This window comes from Eretmochelys imbricata, chromosome 3 (genome assembly GCF_965152235.1).
Source record: "Eretmochelys imbricata isolate rEreImb1 chromosome 3, rEreImb1.hap1, whole genome shotgun sequence".
NCBI classification, from domain to species: domain Eukaryota; kingdom Metazoa; phylum Chordata; order Testudines; family Cheloniidae; genus Eretmochelys; species Eretmochelys imbricata.
In genome coordinates, this window is record NC_135574.1 from 166,051,223 (window position 1) to 166,076,514 (window position 25,292).

The 25,292-nt window shown below is 39.2% G+C and overlaps 1 protein-coding gene across 3 annotated transcripts in view; it reads right to left on the reverse strand.

Moving 5' to 3' along the window:
* Positions 1 to 25,292, reverse strand: part of RPS6KC1 (ribosomal protein S6 kinase C1) — a 114,368-nt gene that overhangs the window by 69,848 nt on the left and 19,228 nt on the right. Inside the window, exons 4-7 of one of the 3 annotated variants that reach the window (XM_077813758.1) lie at positions 18,535 to 18,650; positions 16,046 to 16,139; positions 11,146 to 11,205; positions 9,945 to 10,313 (exon numbers count right to left, since the gene is read on the reverse strand). In XM_077813758.1, coding sequence (XP_077669884.1) covers positions 9,945 to 10,313; positions 11,146 to 11,205; positions 16,046 to 16,139; positions 18,535 to 18,650 — 639 coding nt within the window. Of the gene's footprint in view, positions 1 to 9,944; positions 10,314 to 11,145; positions 11,206 to 16,045; positions 16,140 to 16,355; positions 16,425 to 18,534; positions 18,651 to 25,292 lie in introns of those variants that run through there. The other 2 variants (XM_077813759.1, XM_077813760.1) reach the window with 2 other exon arrangements.

The following is a 25,292-nucleotide window of genomic DNA, read 5'->3' on the forward strand; positions in this document are numbered from 1 at the left end:
AAAGAATGCCTCTGTTTTCCCACAGAGTAATAAAATGCAAGGGGGGAAGCCTTAAAAGACTTATCCTTCCCACAGTGAAAGGAGGTTTAGCAACACCTTCCTCATTAGTGGGTAACCCAGCTGTTATTTTTGCTTATCTGGTTTGAGGACCTCTGTTTTTATTAGTGCAAACACTTCTTACCTCATACGAATGAGACTGCTATCTCCTTATTAACCAAACAAACTCGTGCACACCGTAAGTGAACATGCAATTTGTAAATCTTGACACTGTGGCCACTATTCTGTAGCCCTGAAATTTCAAGCACACTTCTGGGAAATTTGTTTCAGGAATGGGAGGAGGAGCTGAGTCACGAACAAGTCCCCCTGAACGCCACAGCAAGCTAGAATGCTTTTTAATTTGACTGCATAATTAGTTGCTGGACATGTTGGCAGCTGTCAAGGAGGCAGCTAGTAATTTCAGCACCTGGAAGCAGCTTGGGATGGAGGATGAGCACATACGCTGGCAGTTTGTTAATGATCAGCATTGAAACAGTTAATGTTGACATTTTGCCTTCTTCGGGTTTCAGAGTAACTAACTGATTGAGATAATAGTGCAGTTCACTTTTTTGAGTTATTTTTTCTCGCTATCTGCAGACTTCATCGGTTATCTACGCAACCGTGAAGAATAGCATATTTTTAAGTGAAGCCTTAAAGTCTGAAGCACAAATCTGTGGCATCAAGTGGACTCCCTGGAACACAGAACCCTCATAACTTTCCAGGACAAACATTTGGGTTCTTTTAAGGACTCTGAGTACACCACATTTAATGCATGTTTACCTAGGTATTTAGAACCCATATACCTTGAATGAAGGTACCAACTCCAACTCAGACAGTGAAACAAAATTTAACCCACCAATGGGTTATCACAAATCTGAACAGAGTATCTGGAAAAATATGTAGAAATAAGTACAAAGGTTAAGGCTACCTAGGAAAGTGTTCTGCATATGGAGTGCTCAAGTGACTAACAGGCAGGTATCAGTTAAGAACCACAAATTTTACAGTACATACAAGACATAGCTTTTCAAAAGTTTTATTCATAGGAGTATCTCACTTCAGATAAAAATGTTTCTTGCATTCATAACTGTGTTAAACAGGACAGAAGCTGGTAATCTGTAGTATGTGTGTAAATGTCCAAAGAAACCTGTGATCTGGTCATGTGAGGCAAACCTAGCTAGCATCTGCATTCACACTGAGCTCTGGCTCTATTTCCCATTGAGCAGTTAACAACAAAAAATAATCAGTCAAACTACATGGATTCTACAATGGAAGAAACATCCCTGGATACTCTTCTGTTAAAAAAATAAAATCTGGAACCTACATCAGCACAAAAACAGAAGGAGAAGCAGCAGCCTCCTAGCACTGATAAGAAAACAAAATGGTGCCAGCAGCAGCATGTCCTCCAACACTAGCAACACAGAAACAGGAGACAGCTTTGGCAGCCAAAATAGTGGACGTAGTTACACAGAACCTTACCAGAGAAATGAAAAACGAAATGTTTCCAAGCCTCTCTTCAGTCTGTTCTCGGGGGGCGTTCTACTAAACAGAGAAATATGACTGAAAGTCAGTGAATGTGACACCAAACTTGTTACAGGTCAGAGGAAATCCAACAGGAGTTTGAAGACACACTCCTGACTCCAAGAAAGAAGCTACAACAGCCTGAAGAATGAGGAATTGCAGGAAGAGAGGAGGGGGGAGGAAGGAGAGAGATTCATATTACAGTACTCCCAGAAGGTAGTGAACTGCCTAATCCTACTTCTCTCTGTTTTCTTTTTATTTGAAGACTAGCTTCCCACTTACTTGAAGTTTCAACAAAAATTGCAAACCCAAAATTGAAAGAGTAGACCGTACACTCCTCCTAAAAGGCTACAACTCATGCTGGCCCAGCCCCACAGCTGTGAAGACAAGCTGTTTTAAGCCGCTATGGGGAAAGAGAAAAAAAAAAGGAACTACTCCTCTACACAATGGCATGAGCATGTTTCTTCCAAGATGTCTCTGTAGGATTTCACACAACGCAGACTTTAAGCCAGTAAGGAACATCATCAGGCAATATGGTTACAGATGCAGCCCCATCTATCCAGCTTCTTTAAAAATCTTCACCAGGAACGAACATAAAACCCTCACAAGAATCCTTAGATTCTGAGAACTGTTTACACCTTCAACACAGAGATAAGCTCTTCGCTATATTAAAATCAGCTATTCTAGTATTTGTATATTCTGCTGCTTACCAGAAAGTACTATAGGTGGGGATGGGCCTGGATAATTGAGACTAAAAATCACCAGATTTAAATCTGTATTTTGCATTGGTTTACATAAATTGAGGAGCAGGGATTAATTTTTTATGCAAAACTGTGTAGGAAGCCCACTTCAGTAGCTAGGAGGTGGAAATAAACTATTCAGTCGGTTGCTTTTAGGACACCAAAGTTTATACTTTTTATTAAAAAAAAAAAAATACATTGCTTGTTTCTGTATTCAACAAGGTCACGTAGCACCAGACCGGACCTCAAACCCATACCCAGTTTTCCTTCACCAGTAAAGGCTTACCTCAATGACACCACTCAATGAGGCACTAAACTCTACAGGCAAAACCGCCGGTTACTACACCTTAAGATACCAGACATACTAGACTAGATCTATTTCTTCTATCTATATTATATTCTGAAAGTTGTGTGGCATTCCTAACAGATCCAAGAATAATCTCCAATCATGCTGTCCTGTTCCTCTGAATAGATGATTTAAACCCTAATCTTCCCCCATCAAAGCGGAGGTAACATTTTAAACTGGAAAGTTAGTTCATTTCCAAAATGGCTAGAAATATCATCTAGAGGTCTAAAAATATTACGCACCTAAGGCAACCCTATTTCATTTTTTGTGGGAATGCCTCATTATATATAAATTTCTGGGTCCAAGTTCAAAATGACATTCAAATCGTATTTGTAACTTTCATTCCAGCTCTGTTTGTTGGATATCAGCAAAACTAATGTAAGTGGGTATACAACTGATATTATCAAAATTAGGGCTGTCGATTAATCGCCGTTAACTCATGCGATTAACTCAAAAAAATTAATCATGATTAAAAAATGAATCGCTATTAATCGCAGTTTTAATTGCACTGTTAAACAATAGAATACCAATTGAAATTCATTAAATATTTTGGATGTTTTTCTACATTTTCAAATATATTGATTTCAATTACAATACAGAATACAAAAAGTGTAGTGTACAGTGCTCACTTTATATTACTTTTATTACAAATATTTGCACTGTAAAAATGATAAAAGAAATAGTATTTTTTAATTCACCTCATACAAGTACCATAGTGCAATCTCTTATTCGTGAAAGCGCAATTTACAAATGTAGATTTTTTTTTGTTACATAACTGCACTCAAAAACAAAACAATCTAAAACTTTAGAGCCTACAAGTCCACCCAGTCCTACTTCATGTTCAACCAATTGCTCAGACAAACAAGTTTGTTTACATTTACAGGAGATACTGCTGCCTGCTTCTTATTTACAATGTCACCTGAAAGCGAGAACAGACATTTCCATGGCACTTTTGTAGCCTGCATTGCAAGGTATTTATGTGCCAGATATGCTAAACATTCGTATGCCCCTTCATGCTTTGGCCACCATTCAAGAGGACATGCTTCTATGTTGATGGCACTTGTTAAAAAAATAATGTGTAAATTAAATTTGTGACTGAACTCCTTGTATGTCTCCTGCTCTGTGTTTTACCTGCATTCAGCCATATATTTCATGTTATAGCAGTCTCGGATGATGACTCAGCACATGTTGTTTGTTTTCAGAACATATTCACTGCAGACTTTACAAAACGCAAAGAAGGTACCAATGTAAGATGTCTAAAAATACCTACAGCACTCAACCCAAGATTTAAGAATCTGAAGTGCCTTCCTAAATCTGAGAGGGATGAGGTGTGGCGCATGCTTTCAGAAGTCCTAAAAGAGCAGCACTCCGATGCAGAAAATATAGAACCCGAACCAACAAAAAAGAAAATCAACCTTCTGCTGTTGACATCTGACTCAGTTGGTCTGCACTGCTTTGGATCATTAGTGAGCAAAACTCATCATCAGCATGGAAACATGTCCTCTAGAATGGTGGTTGAAACATGAAGGGACATATGAATCTTTAGCACATGTGGCACGTAAATATCTCGCAACGCCGACTTCAACAGTACCATGCAAATGCCCGTTCTCACTTTCAGGTGACATTGTAAACAAGAAGCGGGCAGCATTATCTTCTGCAAATGTAAACAAACTTGTTTCTCTGAGCAATTGGTTGAACAAGAAGTAGGACTGAGAGGACTTGTATGCTCTAAAGTTTTACATTGTTTTGTTTTTGAATGCAGTTATTTTTTGTACATAACTACGTTTGTAAGTCCAGCTTTCATGATAAAGAGATTGCACTACAGTGAATTGAAAAATTAAGTGAATTGAAAAATACTATTTCTTTTATTTTTACAGTGCAAATATTTATATTAAAATATACTGTAAAAAATAAACTGTACACTTTGTATTTAATTCTACACAAGAGCACTGTACACTGTGTATTCTGTGCTGTAACTGAAATCAGTATATTTGAAAATGTGAAAAACATCCAAAAATATTTATATAAATGGTATTCTATTATGATTTAACAGTCCGATTATTTTTTAATCGCTTGACAGCCCTAATCAAAATGTTTTCCCTGACACCAGAAGCTTATCCATAGTTTGTGGATAGCCAATGAAAACTAGTGTCCAAGACCTGGCAGATAGAACTAATTAATTAGCTTAAGATCTATTTATGATCTACAAGGACACCACACAAATTGTATGCATCATGGTTTATTTAATCAGATGCTCAGCCTTGAAGACTACACTGTACAAATGCTCACTCCACACAACCAAGACTGTTCATCATTCAGATATATACACATGCAAGTGAAGAATGTACAGTCCCAAAGTGGAACAAGCATTCCAGATCTACCATAGATTAGGTATATAATCTTCCTCCAGATTTTCATGTATAACTTGGAGACCTGTAAAAAAGGGTTAGCTATTAGTCCTTACTTTTTCAACCTAATAGGACAGATTCTGTCACCCTTACTCATGTATCTGGTTCCCCTATATCTCTGTATCTTTCTTGCCTCACCATCTTAGGCACTGTCAGCTTTTTTAGGTTAAAATAAGTAATCATGTTTAACTATCTGCTCCCCATACATCTCAACTTGTCGACGCCCAACTGGGGGTATAATTTGGGATGGTCACACAATAAGGAAAGAACTGAAGAGATGGGATTAATTTCTCTAGTACAAATAGCATTTTCTGTTACCTCAGCCTCCCAGTTAGTTTCTTACTAATGTAAATTATGTCCAGCAAGAAGAATGAAGGGACACCAGCTTCATAGTTAACTCTGGGACTAAAATGACCAAAGTCCTCAAAATGAGGGACAGCTGGGAAGCACGAGGCTTGCTGTTGCTGATTTTTTTTTTCTTCATGTAATTCATCATCAACAGGCCTGAAGCAACACAGACTGTTCACCATGCTAACAAAATAAAGAAATAGCCATATCTGTTAGCCAAACTAGTTCTGAAGCCGCACCAGTGGGATTCCACTTCAGGAGAGGGGGAGAGGGATGCGAACAGCCATTGCTGCCCACTGTACGCCATGGAACTGTGCTGCAATAAGTACTCTATCCATTTCAGTCTGGAGGTGTACTTAGAGTACAGGAGATACTACTGCAGCCCATTTCGAGCCTGGGCACAGGTTATAGAATTTCATCTCTTTATGCACATGGGCTGTGCATGAACAAAATTTGGCCTAAGATGTTTATTGTATTGATGCCCAGAGCAAAAATAGTACAGCTAGTTCTCAGAATTTAACACTGTCATACAACCCCCTTTATTCCCTGAAAGGCACCCCGATCAGTTTTCTTGCCAGGACAGTAAACTGAACACTAAAGATTTCATGCTAAAATGTCACAGAAGAGTAACAGGGGAAGATACAAGTGTGTTGCTAACAATGCAGTTAACAGAACCCTGCTTTCCACTGTATACACAAAGGAAACTGAAAACCAAGTCAACATCCTTATCTCCTTGGCTTCAGCACATGCAGAATTTTTCACCTCTGGGATTAGCGCCATAAAGTCAAAGGGCTGAAGAGTCATCAGGTATGTCAGATTTTCCATTTACAGAGACTGCCTTTACGGAAGAGCAGACAAATTATAGCTATTTATCATCAGCTAAGGAATTGCAAGTCTGCAAGATTAAAGTAATACATGTAATAACTTCAAGAATATTTACAGCTAGGAACATGGGCAATACCATTGGGACAGGTCAGAAGCACGAGTGAGTATACCTTATACCAAATCAATAGGAGCGCTTAACAACAGGATAAAAAGAAACTTAAATTCCAGGTCTGTGATGCCAAGTTACTAAACTACAATATGAAAAGCAGTCAGAGGGAACTTCCAAACAGAAGGGATTGACTGTTTGCTACATAGATTGCATTTTGAGATTCTGCTTTTTAAGCGTCAATTTCTATTTTCTTGGTGCCACCAAGTGGCAGCATTCTGAATTGTCACTTTATATGGAAAGGACACCTTCAATCTAATAGTGTCAAATCTGAGACGACAGGCCACACACACTATGTAGTGATGGCATGTGGGGAAAAAGGAAAAAAAAAAAAAACCCACCCTAAGATCGGATAACTGTTTTGGCTGGCCTGGAAAGAGACACAAAATGAAGATATTCTATAAGTAAACCACGAACTATTGACACCCAAGACATTTACAAAGGATTTTAACATGCATATCACTAATACATGCATGTTTTTGACCACGTGAGATATATGTTGGAAAAGATAATAAGCATGTTTTATGAGTCAGAGTTAAGATTATTATTGCAATGTAGAGTGAATATTCACTTGTCAATATTAACAGTAACAGCATATTTTAAATGAAGATATACTGACATAAGTATCTCCAGGGCTAGTTAAGAATATGATGAATTCAAACCCTTCAGAGAAATTAGAGAGTTACGGCACAGTCGTTTAATCTGTGGGTTGGGGGCCACCTATGTCCCTCAAAGGAGACTGTAATAAGAAAATATGTTTTTTATTAGGAATGGAAAAGATGTTCTCTGAACCACACCCTGGAATTTTGAAACTGAAATATTTGAATTAGCTGTGTCACTGTGGCAAAGAGGCTGGGGACTTCTCTGCCAGGCTGTGAGAGCCCCAGAAAGAACTGGATACAAGTTCAGCTGGCTCTACCTGAGCCTAGGGGGAGTGTCTAGCAAAGGATGACTTCTCTCTTTCATCCCACCCTCACAGAGGAGATGACAAGCTCAGAACCAGCAACCAGTTACAGCTCCCAGGTTCTCTGCCCCAGCCTAGTTTAGAGCAATTTAGGGGCTGCTCTAACCTGAATTAGCTGGCTATGGTCTCCAAGGAATTACATACCAGCTGGAGATGGACAGAATGATACACACTCCAATCACCTTCCGTCCCTGATCCCCAATCCCTGGCACAGAGAGCCTGTCATATGGGAAGAGTAAAGCGTAGGTAACAGCTATGCTAATTCTGCACCCACACAGAAATCCCCCATGTTGGGGGGGTATCCCCAGCATGGAGTTGCAGCTGGTTACTACTCCCTTTGTGCTGCCCAAGTGGTAGAAAGGAAGCAAAAAAAGGGCAGAAAATCTGCCGAAAACCATTAGGATGATAAGAATGACCATACTGAGTCAGACCAATGGTCATCTAGTCCAACGGCCTGACTTCCAACAGTGTTTAGTGCCCAGTGCTTTAGAGGGAATGAACAGAATAATGGAATTACCAGGTGATCCATCCCCCCCATCATCCAGCCCCAGTTTCTAGCAATCAGAGCTTTAGGGACACCTGAAGCATGGAGTTGCATCCCTGACCATTCTCGCTAATAGCCATTGATGAACCTATCCTCGATGAACTTACCTAATTCTTTTTGAATCTTGTTATACTTTTGGCCTTCACAGCATCCCCTGGCAACCAGTCCCACAGGTTGACAGTGTGCTGTGTGAAGAAGAACTTCCTTATGTTTGTTTTAAACCTGCTGCCTGTTAATTTCATTGAGTGACCCCTGATTCTTGTGTTATGTAAAGGGGTAAATAATGCTTCCTTATTCACTTTCACCACGCTTTCTGGGACCCTTTGACTTTTTTGAAATAATGTTTGGCCATCAGGCTGAAAATCCTGGATATCAATGGATTAGAGAATAAGATTGGGAATTAGGACTGTTGCTAGGTAGCTGTACAAAGAGATAGGAAATATGAGAGAGAGTAGGAGAAAGCAAGAAATTTCAAGTTCTTAGAGAAAACTCTAGCGATTGCAGCAAACTAAGAATTTAAAGGTAGATTTGTCAGAAAGGCCTTTTTATGCTGAAGCTGCAAATGCCTGTTTGAAAGGCCCTTGCATTGTGGTTAAAAAGCAGAAGTGGTTATGACAAAATGGAATGTCCTTCAGAAAAGCAATAGTGAAAGGCACATCATCCTAAACGAAAGTGTATTAATAAAGAATGAACAGCAGGGTTGCTACCAACAGATGGATTCCCAACACATTCAACGTCCGGAATGAAAAGCATGTTGATAATATGGATAAGTAGGGATAAGATGCCATTGAAAAGCTATGACGTGCAGTCATCCTAATGACATGACTCCCAGAGAGAAGGAAAGAGGTAGATTTATAAACAGTGAGTTGGCTCATCTCTAGCAGAGGATAAGCACATACTCTTGTCCATCACCTACATTTTCCATCACCTACAATACTATTCCTATTATTTTCTTGCGGCCAGTGTAAAAAGCAGCACAATATGCAACATCCATTCACAGAACCATACAGGGGCCCCTCCAGAGGATCAATGCTGTGTGTCCTTATGAAATACAATAAAAATCTGAAAGCCAGTCTGTCTGGAACTACTGGAGTTAATTTCTGAATCCACCCAGTCGATCTGTGGTTAGGGCTCTGCACTGTCAAATGAGACCTGGACCTGGATTCCAGTCTTCTGTTCTCAGCAGGTTAGCGTGGGATGGGAGTACTGCACAGGCTCTGAATTCACTCCTGTACAAAGTCACATGCAACTGCTCTGCTACAATTCCTGCAGCCAGACCAGAAGTTAATACTAATATATTTTAATTTTCATTGGCTTGAAAGGCTGCTGTAATTTGGGGCTTTTAGGGATCAGAGATGGAAGAGAGAAAACCCTTCCTTGAGTGGCAAGCAGGATGTTCTGTTGTTTAACTTCAGCATTTCCAAACTGACATTTTACAGGGATGAGGTCATGTGTGAATACAATTCTGTTCTCCTCTAGCAATGAAAATAGCTCTATAATAAAGAATTTGGAAAACCATTTATATGTATATGCGTCTTTCAGCTAGAGAAGGCAAAAGGGTCTAGTGGACTAGGAAGAAGGCTAGGAGGCAGAAACACTTCTGCTCCCTGATGTGTTTGGAAAGTTAACCTGAGTCTGTTTCCCCATGTGTCAAAAGGGGATAATTAACCCTCAATTAACCATGTAAGTTAAGTTATGTTACAACAGTTCTGCAAATTCTGAGTATTATAGATAATCATTCCCAATGGTACATAAAGAATAATTCACGTGTAATAAAAGGAATATTTACAGGAGTATACTAGACAGAGAAGACAAACTGCAACTCAGCATTTAGATTGTGGTTGAGCTTCAGGTTTGAAAAGAGAACAGGTATTTGACACTCAGCATTACTGTTCGAAAACAGTCTCAGATAAGAAAACACATTTCAGTTCTCAGCTACACATATCATTTGCCATTTAACAGAACCTCTTTAGCACTTACTAAATTGTTGTTATTAATAGAAGACTAACATATCAAAGAAGTCATCCAATGCAGTGGGAAGATCCATACCTTGAACACCTTCCAGGAGCAGATCGACCCCTCTCCGATAAAAGCTAAAGGCAGCTTCATAATCTTCTTCTTCCTCCTTCTTCAAGGCCAGCTTTATCAGCTCCCCCGCTTTCTCCAAGTAATCATGTTTGCCAGGCTTGTGTCTTAAGCTCCCAGTAAACAGACTACGGCTCTCGCTCTCCCTCTCGCCTTCAGGTTTGCTCCACTCACAATCATAAGCAACAGCACCTTGTCCTAAGGATTCTGAAGCAAGGCTGAGACCAAAAGCTCTACTGGGAGAATTTTGGTTGGATGCCATTCCATCATCTAATTCAGCAAGAGAGTCTACATCGACTGTCAAAGAGATGAGGTCACTATCACTGGAGAAACCTGGAAGTATGATCACAAGTGTGTACAAAGAAATGAAAGCAGCTAGTATTAGTATTTCTACAAATACTCTGAGAAAATTTCTTTCTTGTTACCCACCATGTATACTCAAGTTAAGCCTCCATAACTTTTGTAGCATCTCTGGTGTAGGTCAGAAGGACTACTGATGATCTGATTTCCTCCTCTACCGTAAGTGCCCTTTGGAATTCTCTATCACAAGACTTGCCATTCCTCTTCCATTTTGAATTTCAAACCTACAGACTCTTTACCTCACCTGTTTTTTTGATATATATCATCACAAGACTTCAAGGGTAGAACTAGTGTTATATACCAGCACTCTCTTGGGACCTCAAGATTTTTGAGTTCCTGTGGAAGAAGCCCAATTTTCCCCAAGTTGGCAAAAGGCTTCCAAAAGCAACTCTCAGCCCAAATTCCTCACTATAACAATGAGAATGCAAGGAGAATAAGCAACTAGCAGCCAATCTATACCTTCAGAGCCCACTCTCATTTGGGCTCCTGGAAATTACACAGCTAACCCTACTTGTGTGGAATATGCTACAAAATGAATTCAGGCTGCAACTGTTTACTGTTTAAAAAAAACAAAACACTTCACTTGTTGCTTTAAGTTAGTAAGACTAAGTGGCCCAAGTTGTTAAATTACCAATTAGATATTTGTGACCCATTGGTTTCAAATCAATTTTAATATATAGGTTATCATTTTTCTCTCTGTATATATTATCATGTATAAAAGGCACCAAGTTTCAACTCGAAAAATATTCTTTTTGGTATTTGACTATATGGCAGATATATAAACAAAGCTATTTCTAGATCTCACCTCCACATTCTGATTGGCTGGTAAGCATCACATCATCGAGTCCACTTAAATCCTTTTGAACTAAAAAGGACAGAGGGGAAAGGCATTAGATATATTTTTACATCACAGAATATAAGTTAATTTAATATCAAGCAAAGGGAAGAAGAGACTTATTGATGCAGTCTTGTGGCAGATAGAGAAGTGTATCCGAAGCAACTGCACTCAAACCTGCTTTCAGATGTATTCATTTTGGATTGCCAAAACAGCGACATCATCGTAACTGTGATTTTAATTCTTTCAATTCCTTGAGGCCTTAAAGGTTTAAAAAGATTAAACAGCAAAGATGCCTATTTAGGGGAACTACATGAAGCCTCAGTACCGCATTAGCGTATCCAAATTCAACTGTGATGATGGCATTTAATCCCAATATAGACTATTCTGCTCCTCCACAATTCTTATGGAAATTTAAGATTTGAGGGACTTGCAAACATGCATACGCTTTAAGACAACTCACAAGCTTTCAATTTGGAAAACAATATTCCAGAATAATATCCTGCACCAGATGTCTGGAATAAGCCATGAACTTGGCACTGCCAGCTGGACCGCAAATGGGAGTTTGTTTTATCATCTTGCCACACATACCCATTGAAGCAATAAATGAATGGGCAAAAGAAAATTCTGAGATAAACCCTGAAGTCTGCTGTCTTGTGCATTATCATTGCAGGCAAGAGATTCTCCTCACCACCAGGTAATGTTTCATGACTCAGGTAGTTCTCATAAACAAAAACAAACTCCTTTAGACTTTCTCCAAAGCTCTAGAGACAGAGTTTGGGGGGAAAACCCCACTCACCTTCTCATGAAGGATGAGCAGAATTTTTGCCTAGAAAAGTGGTCTTTGGAGACACTAGCTCCTTTAAGGGGAGTGAGGGGGAAGAGGAGGCAGGAAGTAGAGCCACTCCCATTTGCTCTCTCAGGAAAAAGCCTGGGGGAAGGCAGAGAGAGTGCAGGGCACCATTGTTCTTTTGCAGAAGGCAAGGAGCGTCGTACAGACACCACTTCCATTCTAAGGGCATGTCTTCACTAGCAACATTAAAGCACTGCCAAGGCAGCACTTTAACATGGCTGTGCAGTTGTGGCACCAGCGCTGGGAGAGAGCTCTCCCAGCCCTGTAAACAGGACCACCCCCACGAGAGGAGTACCTACCAGCACTGGGCGCCTACACTGCCACTGTACAGCGCTGAAACTTGCAGCGCTCAGGGGTGTGTTTATTCACACCCCTGAGCGAGAAAGTTGCAGCGCTGTAAAGTGGAAGTGCAGACAAGGCATAAGAGAAGCTGGAGGAGGAACAGAGATTGCTGGGAAGCAGAGAGTCTCCTGCGGGTCCTAGAGCTCTGCAAAAGGGAGAGGGCCTGAACTCCTTACCAGGTGGGCAAGGGGAGAGCAGACAATTCATTAATAAGGGAGAGTGCACATGGAGAATCTATCATTTGTGCATTTATAGGTGAACCCATAATTTAGGTGCTGAGAGCCCAGAATTTATTAACTGGGGTGGTCAGTTGATTTTGTTTATGGGAAACAGCGATTAGCTAGGAGTGTGGGTTGAAGAAGCATTGATTTATGGGTGAAGTTATGTAGATGTGGCAATATATGTTAAATAGGGGTGGTTTTAGATGAGGGGTATACAGGCCCTCCAGACTAGCAGACTTAGTTTTTCCCCCCATTGTAAATAAAGGGTATGTCAACACTGCAAAAACAGACCCGGAGCAACAAATCTTAAAGCCCAGGTCAACTGACTTGGGCTCACTCATACTGCGGGGCTAAAACTAGCAGTGTAGACGTTCCCTCTTGTGCTGAGTCCAGGCTCTATAACCTGGTGAGGGGGTGGATTTCGGATCCTGTGCTCCAGCCGGAACCAGAACATCTACACTACTATTTTTAGTCCCATGCCGCAAACTCTGCGAGCCCAAGTCAGTTGGTCCAGGCTCTGAGACTTGCTGCCACGCGTCTTTTTTTTGGCAGCGTAGACCTACCCATCATCACATCTTTTCCTATTAGTGTCCTGAGAAGTGGATGGCTTAGCTATACTTGCCTGTTTAAAAATAAACAAGAATTTCACAAGAGAGGAAATAATGGTTAAGATGTTAAGAAAGTTCACAAAAATAAGTGACAAGGTCACTTCTGAACTAGTCCTTAGAATATTTCCCAATTTCCAGCTGGATGATACATTGAAACTGTTCTGTGGGTGGGGCAAGGCCATGAATGGATTCATTTTTGGGGAAGAGAAGGTGGCCATGATAATGCATATAGAAAGAAAGACTCCCTAAGTCACTTGTCTAGAGGATTTGGCAATTGGTGTAGGGGGAGAGGTTGGTACGATGTGTATATGTACATGCTTGCAAGGTAGAAGAGGGGCCACTGCTTGTTTGGAGATAAAGGAACATTACACATTTGTATTGTGACGCAGCTAACAGGGGATGAGTACTCAGGGTTAAAAAAAATTAACAGGCCAAATTACCGTACTTGTGTACACCCCATGCAATCCCACTGGGTTCAGTGGGATTGCACATTGCTTATAATGCTGTATTTGGTCCAGTCTAATATTTTCTACGGAGTGAGGTTTCAGAATTAATATGGCATCCTATCTGAGCATATTGTTAACATCTACCACCATACTAGTATGAATAATGATTATGAAGGCCATTAACCCTCATCCTTCAAGCATCAGCTACTATGAAGTGATAAATAAAGTTGCAAACAATTGTCCAGGTCTAGCTGAGGAAATTTGCACTCCTCATAAGATTACGGACCACTGCCAGATGCACTGGCTTGTTCTGGTGTAGGCACTCCTCTATTCACATGTAGTTTTCTGCTTGGAATGGAGTTTCAGATGCTGACTCAACCATATTGAAAGATTTCTTCATTTTTATACACAGAACTCCAACAAATGAAATCTTTATACATAAACCATATTGAAAGAAAAAAATCTCTCTCTCCAAGGTACTCTGTTTCAGAAAAAAACTGTACAAAATAGATGTTGATTTTCCTACTCTCTGAACTTTAGAAATGCTTTTTGTTAGGTTGTTCACTCTCTCTCTATTTGTTGTTAAAATACTTTTTACCTCTGGAAATGAAGCCTCCATCTTTACACCCAGGTTTTGAAACACTGAAGTTAACAGAAGCCAAAATAATGAAATGAATTCAAGTACTAGTCCCCTTCACTGTAGTGTCCAAGTGTCTAAAGAATCATAACCAAGATTTTAAAAGGAGGGTGCTTAAAATTAGGCTGTTGAAATCAGCGACCTGACTTTTCAGAAGGGCTGAACATCCAAAGCAGTGTATTTAACATCACTGGGAGCTGTGGCTACTCCGCCCTTCTGAAAACTAAGGCCTCTGATTTCAGGAGCCTAACGTTAGGCACTCTCCACACACACACACACACTTTTTTTTTTTTAAATAAGATTTGGCCCTTAACTAGTGCACCACGCAGTTTAAAAAGGCAACTGAGAGCCTGTTCATTGATCTAGCAGGGGTCATTGGCAATGCCATGCAGGAAACCCAAATTCATCTTCTGAAGCCGGGTTTGCAGGACTGCTACAGAGTCTGCATTTATAGCCCCTGGGAACTAAAGAGTCAAGAGTGAGAGAATGCTACAGATCCTTCATAAGTAAATCCCTTCATCAGTTCCCTTTCAAAAAAGGGAGTCCTAAAATGATTTAAAGGACCCGCAGTCATCCCAAGGCTCCAGAGTGTGTGTGTGGGCGGGAGGTGGCAGAATAGGACTTGGAAGCACTTGCATTTAACAACGTTAAACATGCCTGGAACAGGAATACAAGTCTAGACGTTTGCATAAATCAGGAGGGGGGAGAAAAGTCACAGTTGAGTACTAGTACTGCCATCTAGAGGATTTGAATATAATTATTTCTCATTTTCAGTGTTGGTTTTGAATTAATTGTTCTATCCCAGTAATCTGGTTAGATTATAGGCTTTAAGAAAGGACAGCAACCTGGAAACTACATTTATGCCTGACAATGTATATCCTGTAGTTGCAAACACTATTGAAAATTACTATATCGGAAAAAGAAAATACACTTCTGTATTTTTTCAAGTTCGTTCACTTTCTGCATTCTACAGAACATAGTGTCTAATCAGTTTCAGTTTTTCCTTAATAATCAATGTGTTTCTCCCTTCCTAAAAAGGGCCCTTGTAAATTTCACATGGAGAAGGCGAACGGTCCAGGAGTCAGGGCACTAGCCTAGCACTCGGGAAACATGGGCTCTATTTCTTACTCTGCCACAGACTTCCTATGTGACCTTAGGCAAGCCAGTCACTTAGCCTTTTCTCTGTCTCAGTTCCTTATCTGTAACATGAGGATCGTACCAGCGCTTCCCTACCTCACAGGGGTGTTGTGAAGATAGCTAGACTAAAGGTTGTGAGTCACTCAGCTACCATGAAAGAGGCCACATAAATACCTAAAATATAATCAAGTAGCAGAGAGATCCTTGTAAACATTTTACAAAGGCATTCTTAAAAAGGACACACGGTGTGAAGGTTGCACATTGGAATCTGGGGTTTAGAAAAAATAATCAAACAGTGCCCTTTTAAAAGTCATTACCTTTAGATATGATAGCTACCTTCAGGGGCTAAACAGCTCAACAGTTTGTTCCCTTGTTTGGACAAGCAAAATAGTCAGTCATTATTATATTAGCTTCTGTAAGTTTTAAGAAACTTAAATCAACACATACATAGATTATACAAGTAATTGTGAGACTTAAACATCAAGAGATTCTAAGAAAGGCCACATAACCTGTAGCCTTCTAGCACTGAAAGCTTTTGGAGGGTGTTTTATTTTTTGTTTTTGTTTTTTTTAAATAGCTTATAAAAAAACCAAAGAGGTCAGATTATATCACAGAAGAAAACCAACCTTCAGAACTGCAGTCAGATAAGCTGTCAATCAGGGAATCAGATAAAGGCTCAACAGGACCAATCAATTCAGATCCATCATGCACCTCACCACCCTGAAAAAAGGAAGAAAAATATGCATTTAACTGTTATGTACCAGGTACAGTCTCATTATCGTACAACAGCAAAGAAGGAGGACGTGGTCAATTGGGTTTAAGAGATCTATTCAGCTTCCAATTTGTTTAACTTTAAATCAACTAGTCATTGAACTGAACTAATTGAATAAGCTGAAATGAAGAAAATATTCTCCCTGTATTTGCTGTAGAGGTTACCATTGTCAAAAGCTGGTTCTGCACTGCAACAAACTCTGGTTCCAGATGCTTAGCCAGTGAATTCCACCAGTTCAGAGGTCTGACTTCTTAAAAACGTGGCAGCAAACATGTATAGTAGAACCTCAACGTTACGAACATCTTGGGAATGAAGGTTGTAACTGTGAACAAGATGTTATGGTTGTTCTTTAAATAGTTCACAACTGAACCTTGACTCAATACAGCTTTGAAACTTTCCCTTAATTTTTTAGTAGTTTATGTTTTACACAGAACTGTATTTGCTTGGGGGGGGGGGGGGAGGGGTGCTGTCTTTGCTGCTGCCTGATTACATACTTCTGGTTCAAAATAAGATGTGTGGTTAACTGGTCAGTTCGTAACTTTGGTGTTCGTAACTCTGAGGTTCTACTGTACTGTTTAATATTATTTTTGTATTTAATTTAAATTCTTTTAATATATTATAGTAAGTTTATGCCTTAGCATAGGTTTATTTTAAAAAAACTACTGTATATAATTTTTTTAAAATCCAACTTAAAATAAAAAAAAAAGTCTACTGATCAGACACCGGAAGTCTGGTCACTACAGGTGTGGGAGGAACTGACTCATCACCCAAGCCAGCCTCTACTCAAGTGGCCCTAGCTCCCAGCCCCGGCTTTGCAGGCGAGTCCCTCCTAACCCACGCAGGGAAGGGGGGAGAGGGGAAAAGCAGCAAGTGATGGAGGGAGACGGAAAGAGGAGCAAATGGGCACAGGGCCTCAGGGGGAAGGAGCAGAGGAGGTTCCGGCATTCCTGCTGTAGTGTCCGGTTTTTAAATGTTACAAAGCTGGCAACCCTAAGTACAGATGCTTTTTCTAATTTAAGATGGACACTCAAGTACTTTAGGTCATAAATTTATTTTTCTTAAGCAAGAAAGGGGTTTTTATTGTGTGTTTTTAAACCACACAAAATCTAATCAAAATAGAAATATTTTCAAAAAATAACCCAAGGACAAAATGCAGTTGTTGCAGTACAAGACAACAAAGTGGAACAGTCCAGCCTATTAGCAGTGTCAATACCAAAGCTGGATGTGAATTAAAATAAGCATTTTAAAATTCATTTTTTCATAATGTGTTAAAGGTAAAAATACTCACCTATATGAAGTATGATTTTTATCTTTATATCACTATAAACACATAGGCTCTGAACTTCAGACATCTATGCAATCTCATTGATTTCAATTGGACTATTTATGTATGTAAAAGCGGCAAAGAGTCCTGTGGCACCTTATAGACTAACAGACATATTGGAGCATAAGCTTTCATGGGTGAATACCTACTTCGTCAGAGGCATGTAGTGGAAATTTCCAGAGGCAGGTATATATATTTATATTTATTTATACAGGACTCTTTGCTGCTTTTACAGATCCAGACTAACACAGCTACCCCCTGATATGTATGTAAAGTTAATCATGTATATATGTGTTTACAGGATTGGGAACTAATAATAAAACATACATTGTAAGAAGCTTTTAGATTTATCTTCTGTAAATCAAAACATTTTAAAATGTTACTCTGCATATGGTGCTTTCAATATGGAAAGAACTATATGCTGGGATTTTTATATTAAAATCCCAAACAAGTTAATTACTGTCCTAAACCACATCCTGGAGTTTGGTTACCATAAACAGTTATGCGCTGCAAAAGCTGTAGTGGTTTGCACATGGCTTCCTACATACAATATTTGTTTTGTTACAGAACTGTTACAATCCCTAATGACAGTCAATACTGAAAAGTTTAACTAGTTTTCCCTTGGTTCAAAGTATATTAATAGCAGCATAAAAATACAGAAATAGTTATACTTTATTATTTCCCTCCAGAGCATCTTGGATCAAATAGCATTGGTATTGCTTTCCAGACCTCCAGTATGTTTAATAAGTCAATGAAAAAAAATCAAAGCCCTTTCCCTGAGCACTCTACAGAATACTGGCAACTTAACGAGTAAGGACACTGTACTTACCCTCTAAGGGCACCACTTCCAGCTCCCAGCCAAGTCAATGGAAAGACTCCCATTTACCTTGAAGAGGGCATCTGATCAGGCCTAAAGTCACTTCACAATTTACGGAGTAAAGGAGCAGCAGCATTAAAACTTTATTTGTATCGCTATTTAGACGAAGCACATCTGAATTATCACAGAAGTATTAACAAACCTTAAAAAAGTCTTCAAACTGTTTGCTCTTATATAGAGCAGGGATGTTGGCAGAAAACTGCAGCAGATCTTCAGCACATTGTCTTCTTTCTTTAATCACAGATTCATCAAACCGCCCTAGAACAGAAATATGGATTGACATTTTTTTAGAAATAACTAAAGCGAACATTTACTTTACAAGAAACCCTCAGAAGAGAATGCCCTGCATCTATGAGAGTCACTCAAATGCTTCAGGAGAGACTGTGCAATCTTCACACTTCGGAGTCTCAATTGTCCCTAGAGTCTTGTCTTCTGCAATCCACTTAAGTGATGAAAGCTGGCAGCCATGACAGGAATCCTTGGCTCTCTCGTTCTAAGAATATGTGAGGCAACACTCTTGATTAGCCAAAAGACACTAACATATGTCCACTGAGATCTAAAAGTAACTGATACACGCTCTATTTGACAATACACTCGTCAATGTCAGTCTTAATTATGGCCCCAATCCTGGAAGGAGCTGAGCACTCGCCACTCACTCTCCAAAAAGCATGCAGGGAAAGAGTAGAGGGAGTGCTACTAAAATCCAGATGATAGATCTCCATAATATTCTCTCTCTATTGCCTCGGAAGTCCTTTACGGAGACGATAAGCAGTGTCAGGGACACCCAGCCATGCTGGAGCCACGCTGCCAGTCACCAAGGATGGTAACAAAGAACTAGCCTTCCCTCCAGGATAGCTCCTGGCTCCACGCAGGAGGGTGTTCCTTTCCTCATGGATACAAAAGGATTGCAGAGCTGCGAGGCAGCACAGCCTTCAAAATTCACACTGCTTCCCCATGCCATGCCCCAAGTCCCTCCCACCGAAGGAGAGATTATTAAGGCTCACCTTAGAGTCCCCTCCTTCCCTTCCCTCCCAACGACTGGGGGAGGCAGTGAAGGAATAATCTGGCCTATTAATTATATGCACACACTATGCAACTGAACCTCACTTCCTATAGGCTTTCATACCAATTATGTCACAGCTACTTTATCATGCAAAATAGACAGTTACAAGTTTAAAACAAAAGATAAAGGGACAGAAGTTAAGGGGAACAGACCAGAGAGAACAAAATAGATGGCACGCACTTCTGCATAGAGGAACAAGAGACTGGGAGACAAATTCAAGAAAAAGCACCTCCACTGAAGCATGGCATAAAATAAGGCTGCCTGACAACACTGAAAGCTAACTTTGAAGGTGACTGTAGAAAACCACATAGAACAAAAAAAACAAACCTCATTTACATTAGGGGCATGCAAAAAAGACTAATAATAATAATCCAGATAGAAAGTGTCAAAGTAGGATTTTTTTCAGCAGTCCCTCAAATGAACCGTTTCCACATGGTAGTGGGGAAAAGAAAAAGCCCCTCTCCCCCGCCCCACCCCGAACCAGGATCAATGTCTAAGTTCACAAAGCAGCGTTTGGGGTGTGGAGTGGTTTGTTTTTCTAAACTAACAAGGACAGAATATGGAGGGAAAAAAAATCTCACCTCAGTAAACTGCAGTGACTGAAATCGCATGGTCTTACAAGTCTGAACGCTAAATATAACAAACATACTGACTTAAATAACAGAAACCCTGCTGAAAAAGACGTCAAACAGCCAGCTAAGTTGGAACCTATAACATCGACAAAAAGCACACTGCGCATTTGAACTATCCCATTAAAAGTTTAACAGTTGCAATGCTTTTTAGTTCTTTAACTCACGCCGTCTCTGTAGGGCCACTATCAACTATAATACTCGGCGGTCAGAGGTAGAAATATCGGATTGCACTGGCTTGTCTGGGCACTATATATAAGTGCACCCACTTGAGTAAAGCCATGTCACTGACAGCAGTCAGAAACACTGATCACAGTGACGGCTCCCATTTCCTACACTCTCCTGCCCCGCTCCCCCTCATATTCTCAAGTTGGCAATCTTGTTAACTGCTTCTATATTTGGATGGATCTGTCTCTAACGTCTCAACCATAAATCCTGCGGCGAATTCTGCACCAAAAAAATTAAAATTCTGTGTGCAATATTTTAAAATTCTGTCAAATTCTGCATATTTTTTGTCAAAATAATGCAATACAATCCAGCTAGTTTTAATTATTTTGGTAATTTATTTAAACTACAATGCAATGGATGGAGAATGGTAGTGGGGAGCATTGGAGGAAATCACCAAACCCGCTCTGTCTAATAATAACGTAGCTAGTATTGACCCTTTACTTCTAGTTGTTAGTCAACAAATATATGCAGCCATGTGCTATGCTAAAATCATCACTGTCACCTTCAATTCCCTGCATCTCTTGGCCAACCTAAAATACAGTTTCAGACGCTTCAGGGCGACCACCATGTCTTCTGTTTTCTCTCAAGTACTGTGCACATCCATGATGCTACATAAACAAGAGTAATACTCTTGTTTTGCAAATATGTGAACAGCTGTACATAGAGATTACAATGGGTCAAAAACTGGTACCTCAGATTATGTTCCCTTCATGTTTCATGGTTGTGCGGGAATCAAAATGAATCTCTGCAGCCAAACTGAGAACGGTCATTTCCTAGAAACAGATACTAGGATACTTTAACGGTAACAGCCACATGACAATTCAAAGAAGTTTTAACAGCTGGCTCTGTTATCAGCACTTTAAATTCCCATGGTCCATGCCAATGTGTTTTTTCCTGTGAGGAGGGTGGAAAAAGTCCAGGTGAAGTACAGGAAAGCAATATGAATTTTCCCCAAAGGGTTTCATCCTGTGATATAACCAGCACTATTACACCAGGAAAAAAAAAATACACACACTACAGCTTTTCATTTTCAAAAGTTGTGGGACTAAAGCACGAAATATAAACATTCCAGTTCTGCAGATCTCTCAACTATTTATTCCACTAAAGGTGGAAGTGTATCATGGCTCTTCCATTTCCACATAGTCCTTGATGCCTCAGAGTGTTCTCTTCAGCTCTTTAAGTGCTACAACCTGGGACTCTGTACAAGTTTAATATTTTCTGTACAGAAAATAAGAGCAGCTGTAACAACTGTTAAAGCTCATTTGTAAACTGCATCATCTGCTATTCTTTGTACTAAAATGACAAAGTTTTAAAAAATATACACATTTTCAGAAGTCAGCAACTAATGACAGTGCTAACAAATAACCAGTTTAAAGGCTACCGCAAAGGGGACAAAAATCACATGATGGAAGGAAGAATACAGAAAAGCATCAATTGCTAATGTAGAGTTAGAGGAAAAGGAATTAATATACAAATGGGACTGATCTTGCAGTTCAAAATAAAACACTACTCATGAAAATAAAATACCTATATGCAACAACTCAAAATATACCAACATTTCACTTTGTCCTCCACTAAACAAGCAACCATAACTGATCCTCTGAAGAAAGATGCCCTGAATAATTTTAAGAAATGCCTCAACTGGAATAAAAGGGAGCTTCATCCATTTTTATTCCTTTTTAGCTTTCCAATAAGTTATCATTTTAACTTGTTATGCATTACCTCTTTTCCTGGGCTTTCCTGTTGCTCTTATTTCAAATGTGATTTTTTTTAAAAGAAAGGCTCTTTGTACAAGAAGTGAAAAAGAACTACACTGAATACTTTTGTAGATTCTCTCCCCTTATATTCTATACTGTAGCCATTTGTGTGTGTATAAAACAATAGAATAAGGCTGTCTTTCAGAAGAGATTTCACCCACAATTCTACTCCAGCTCACAGGGCTTGAGCAAGACTGGCTAGCCTCAGATTTAAGATTTCCATCCATTTTAATTACTTTTAAAATCTCTCTCAAGAACTCTTAGTTTCTTTTTTGGGTATCTTACCCTATATGGCTTTATATAGGGATCTATTCTCCTCTCCACTCCTAGAGCATATCTTTGTTTTCAATTTAAATCTTGGACAGCAAATATCAGCTTTGAAAGCATCCTGGATAATGACCATGCTACTCTGTAAATTAGATACAAAATCAACTCGAGATTATGTTGATAATATATTCTCCACTTAACTATGCAGCGTGCAAGCGCTGACATGGAACTGATATTCACCTCGGATCCAATTTCACAGATAAGCAAAATAAAAACAACATTAAATGCAATTCAGTCTCAGCTTTGGAAGAGAGCCAAAGCTCTCTGTGTACTTCAGGGGACTCTATGCAGGCATCCATAATATCCACATCACAACTCAATTTTCTTGCAAATCACTTACATGTTTCACATCCACTATTAGTTATCAGAAGGAAACACCATTTTGTGTTAAATGCAACAGGATCAGGCAACATGTAGTGACACCTATAATTAAGGTTTCAGAGTAGTAGCCATGTTAGTCTGTATCCGCATCGTGTGCCAGCAATGCCCCTCTGCCATGTACATTGGCCAAACCGGACAGTCTCTACGCAAAAGAATAAATGGACACAAATCTGACATCATAACATTCAAAAACCGGTAGGAGAACATGTCAAACTCTCTGGCCACTCAGTAACAGACTTAAGGGTGGCAATTCTGCAACAGAAAAGCTTCAAAAGCAGACTCCAATGAAAAACTGCTGAGCTTGAATTAATATGCAAACTAGATACCATTAACGTGGGTTTGAATAGAGACTGGGAATGGCTGGGTCATTTCACATATTGAATCTATTTCCCCATGTTAAGTATCCTCACACCTTCTTGTCAACTGTCTAAATGGGCCATCCTGACTATCACTACAAAAGTTTTTTTCTCCTGCTGATAATAGCTCATCTTAATTAACTAGCCTTATACAGTTTGTACGGCAACTTCCACCGTGTGTGTGTGTGTGTGTGTGTGTGTGTGTGTGTGTGTGTGTGTGTGTGTGTGTGTGTGTGTGTGTGTGTGTGTGTGTGTGTGTGTGTGTTCTTACTATATGTTCCATTCTATGCATCCGATGAAGTGTGCTTTAGCCCACGAAAGTTTATGCTCTAATAAATTTGTTAGTCTCTAAGGTGCCATAAGTACTCCTGTTCTTTTTACCTATAATTAAGGTTACCTTACACGCTTCATTATAAGACCCTGATTTCAGTTGCTTATAAAAGACTTTGCAACTTTAACGATTCAAGCTGAACTTTTCCAAGCGGGGCATCTGCCTCAAAATGAGTTTTAATTGGAAAGTTTTAGCTGAACCATTCTCTGAATAAAGCAGGGGCTCCATGGGACAAAAATATAGTATATGATCATGTAATTGAAGTCTGTTATAACATATGTGCACAAGGGGGCCAAATTAAGATTGAACAGGCAATCTTAATTCTGGCATTTCCAGACTTTTAAGTGCTTGACTTTGCAACCTTAGCGTTCTTTTAACATAGGTTTTTGTGTGCAATAGTAAGTAGAGGATAGAGAAAATGCACAATGTATCTTGAAAAGACAAAAAACTAATGTACATGGTAGTTCTACCAAGAGATACTGTTAAGGAATAAAGCCCAATGCTGCAGTCATTGTGAGTGCAGACCTTTCCTTGAAGTTTTCAGGATTTTTGAGCACAGAGCAGGGTCTGACTCATGCTTAATCACTGTGGAGAAACCACCAGAAAGCTCCTAAAACTATTACAATAATCAGGCCCCTTGAAGTATTTGTTAGCATTGAATTAGTATCCTGAATGAATTCAAAACATTAATAAGAGTGAGATTTTTACTTTCAGTCTATGTACATTTTAAAATGTCTAGCTTTAGACTGTTCTTAACTGAAAAGTTAAGTATTTGTAGGGTGCTATAAACACAGGTATGGTGAAGAGATGATAGTATTGCCACTGAATTATAATTATTTTGAGGGGGGAAATCCTTAAATTTAGAATTTTCAGTTGTGAACACAGTGTTAGCTTTGCCAATTTGAAATTTGGCAAAAATGGCTTAATCACTTTTAATCTTAAAAAAAAAACAAAATTAAAATGGTCAAAATAATTCCATTTTAAAAATTATAGACACATATACATACAAGTGTTTGCTAGGTACTCCATATAGGTATAAGTAAACTGCCTAGTACAGGCAATATCCTGCCCTAGTATTGACAATATCCTCAACCATTCCTAAATACCACATGCATAATATCTTTTAGAAAGAGAATTAGTGGAATAAGAGGCCATAGTCCCATTTTGTCTTGCTGAGCACAAAGCTCTCTGAAATAAGAATACTCTAATTACAAAAATAGACCTGAACAGCTTTGGATTTTCCACATAAATGCGTAAGTAAACAAAATTTTGCACGATGATTATTGTGGCGTAATGCTCAAAAACCAGGAATGTTTCTAAAGGATTTGAGGAAGGGAGGTTCCTACTGCAATTAGGTTCAGAGTCAACTATGTAATAAATAATACATATAGGAAGAAGAGGTTTATTTTTAATTATGTGTCTTGGGGTTCAAGCTACAGAGCCTATTCTCCCTTTGATGTTTTAAAGGTAATCGGAGTTGTATGTACTTATTGAAAAATGTGGGTTTAGTACCCTCTATGAAAAACTTATAGTAAGCTTAAGGTTAGGACAAAAAACACAAGCAATTCTACACTGAGGAAGACACCCAGGACAAACCCATTTCTTCTTAAAATGGAGCACATTAATCCACTTTAAAACCTTAACATTACATTTCTTGTTGGAAGTAACAGTTTTCAACTTTTTTTGGATTTATTATAATTATACAGTTTGTTCCAATACAACTTCCAATACCTGGAGTTGTTCCACTTTATTAGATGTCCATTTGATTTCACTTTTAAAGCTTGATCAGCTACGTCAAAAATTAATTCTCAAATACTTCTTAAAAAAT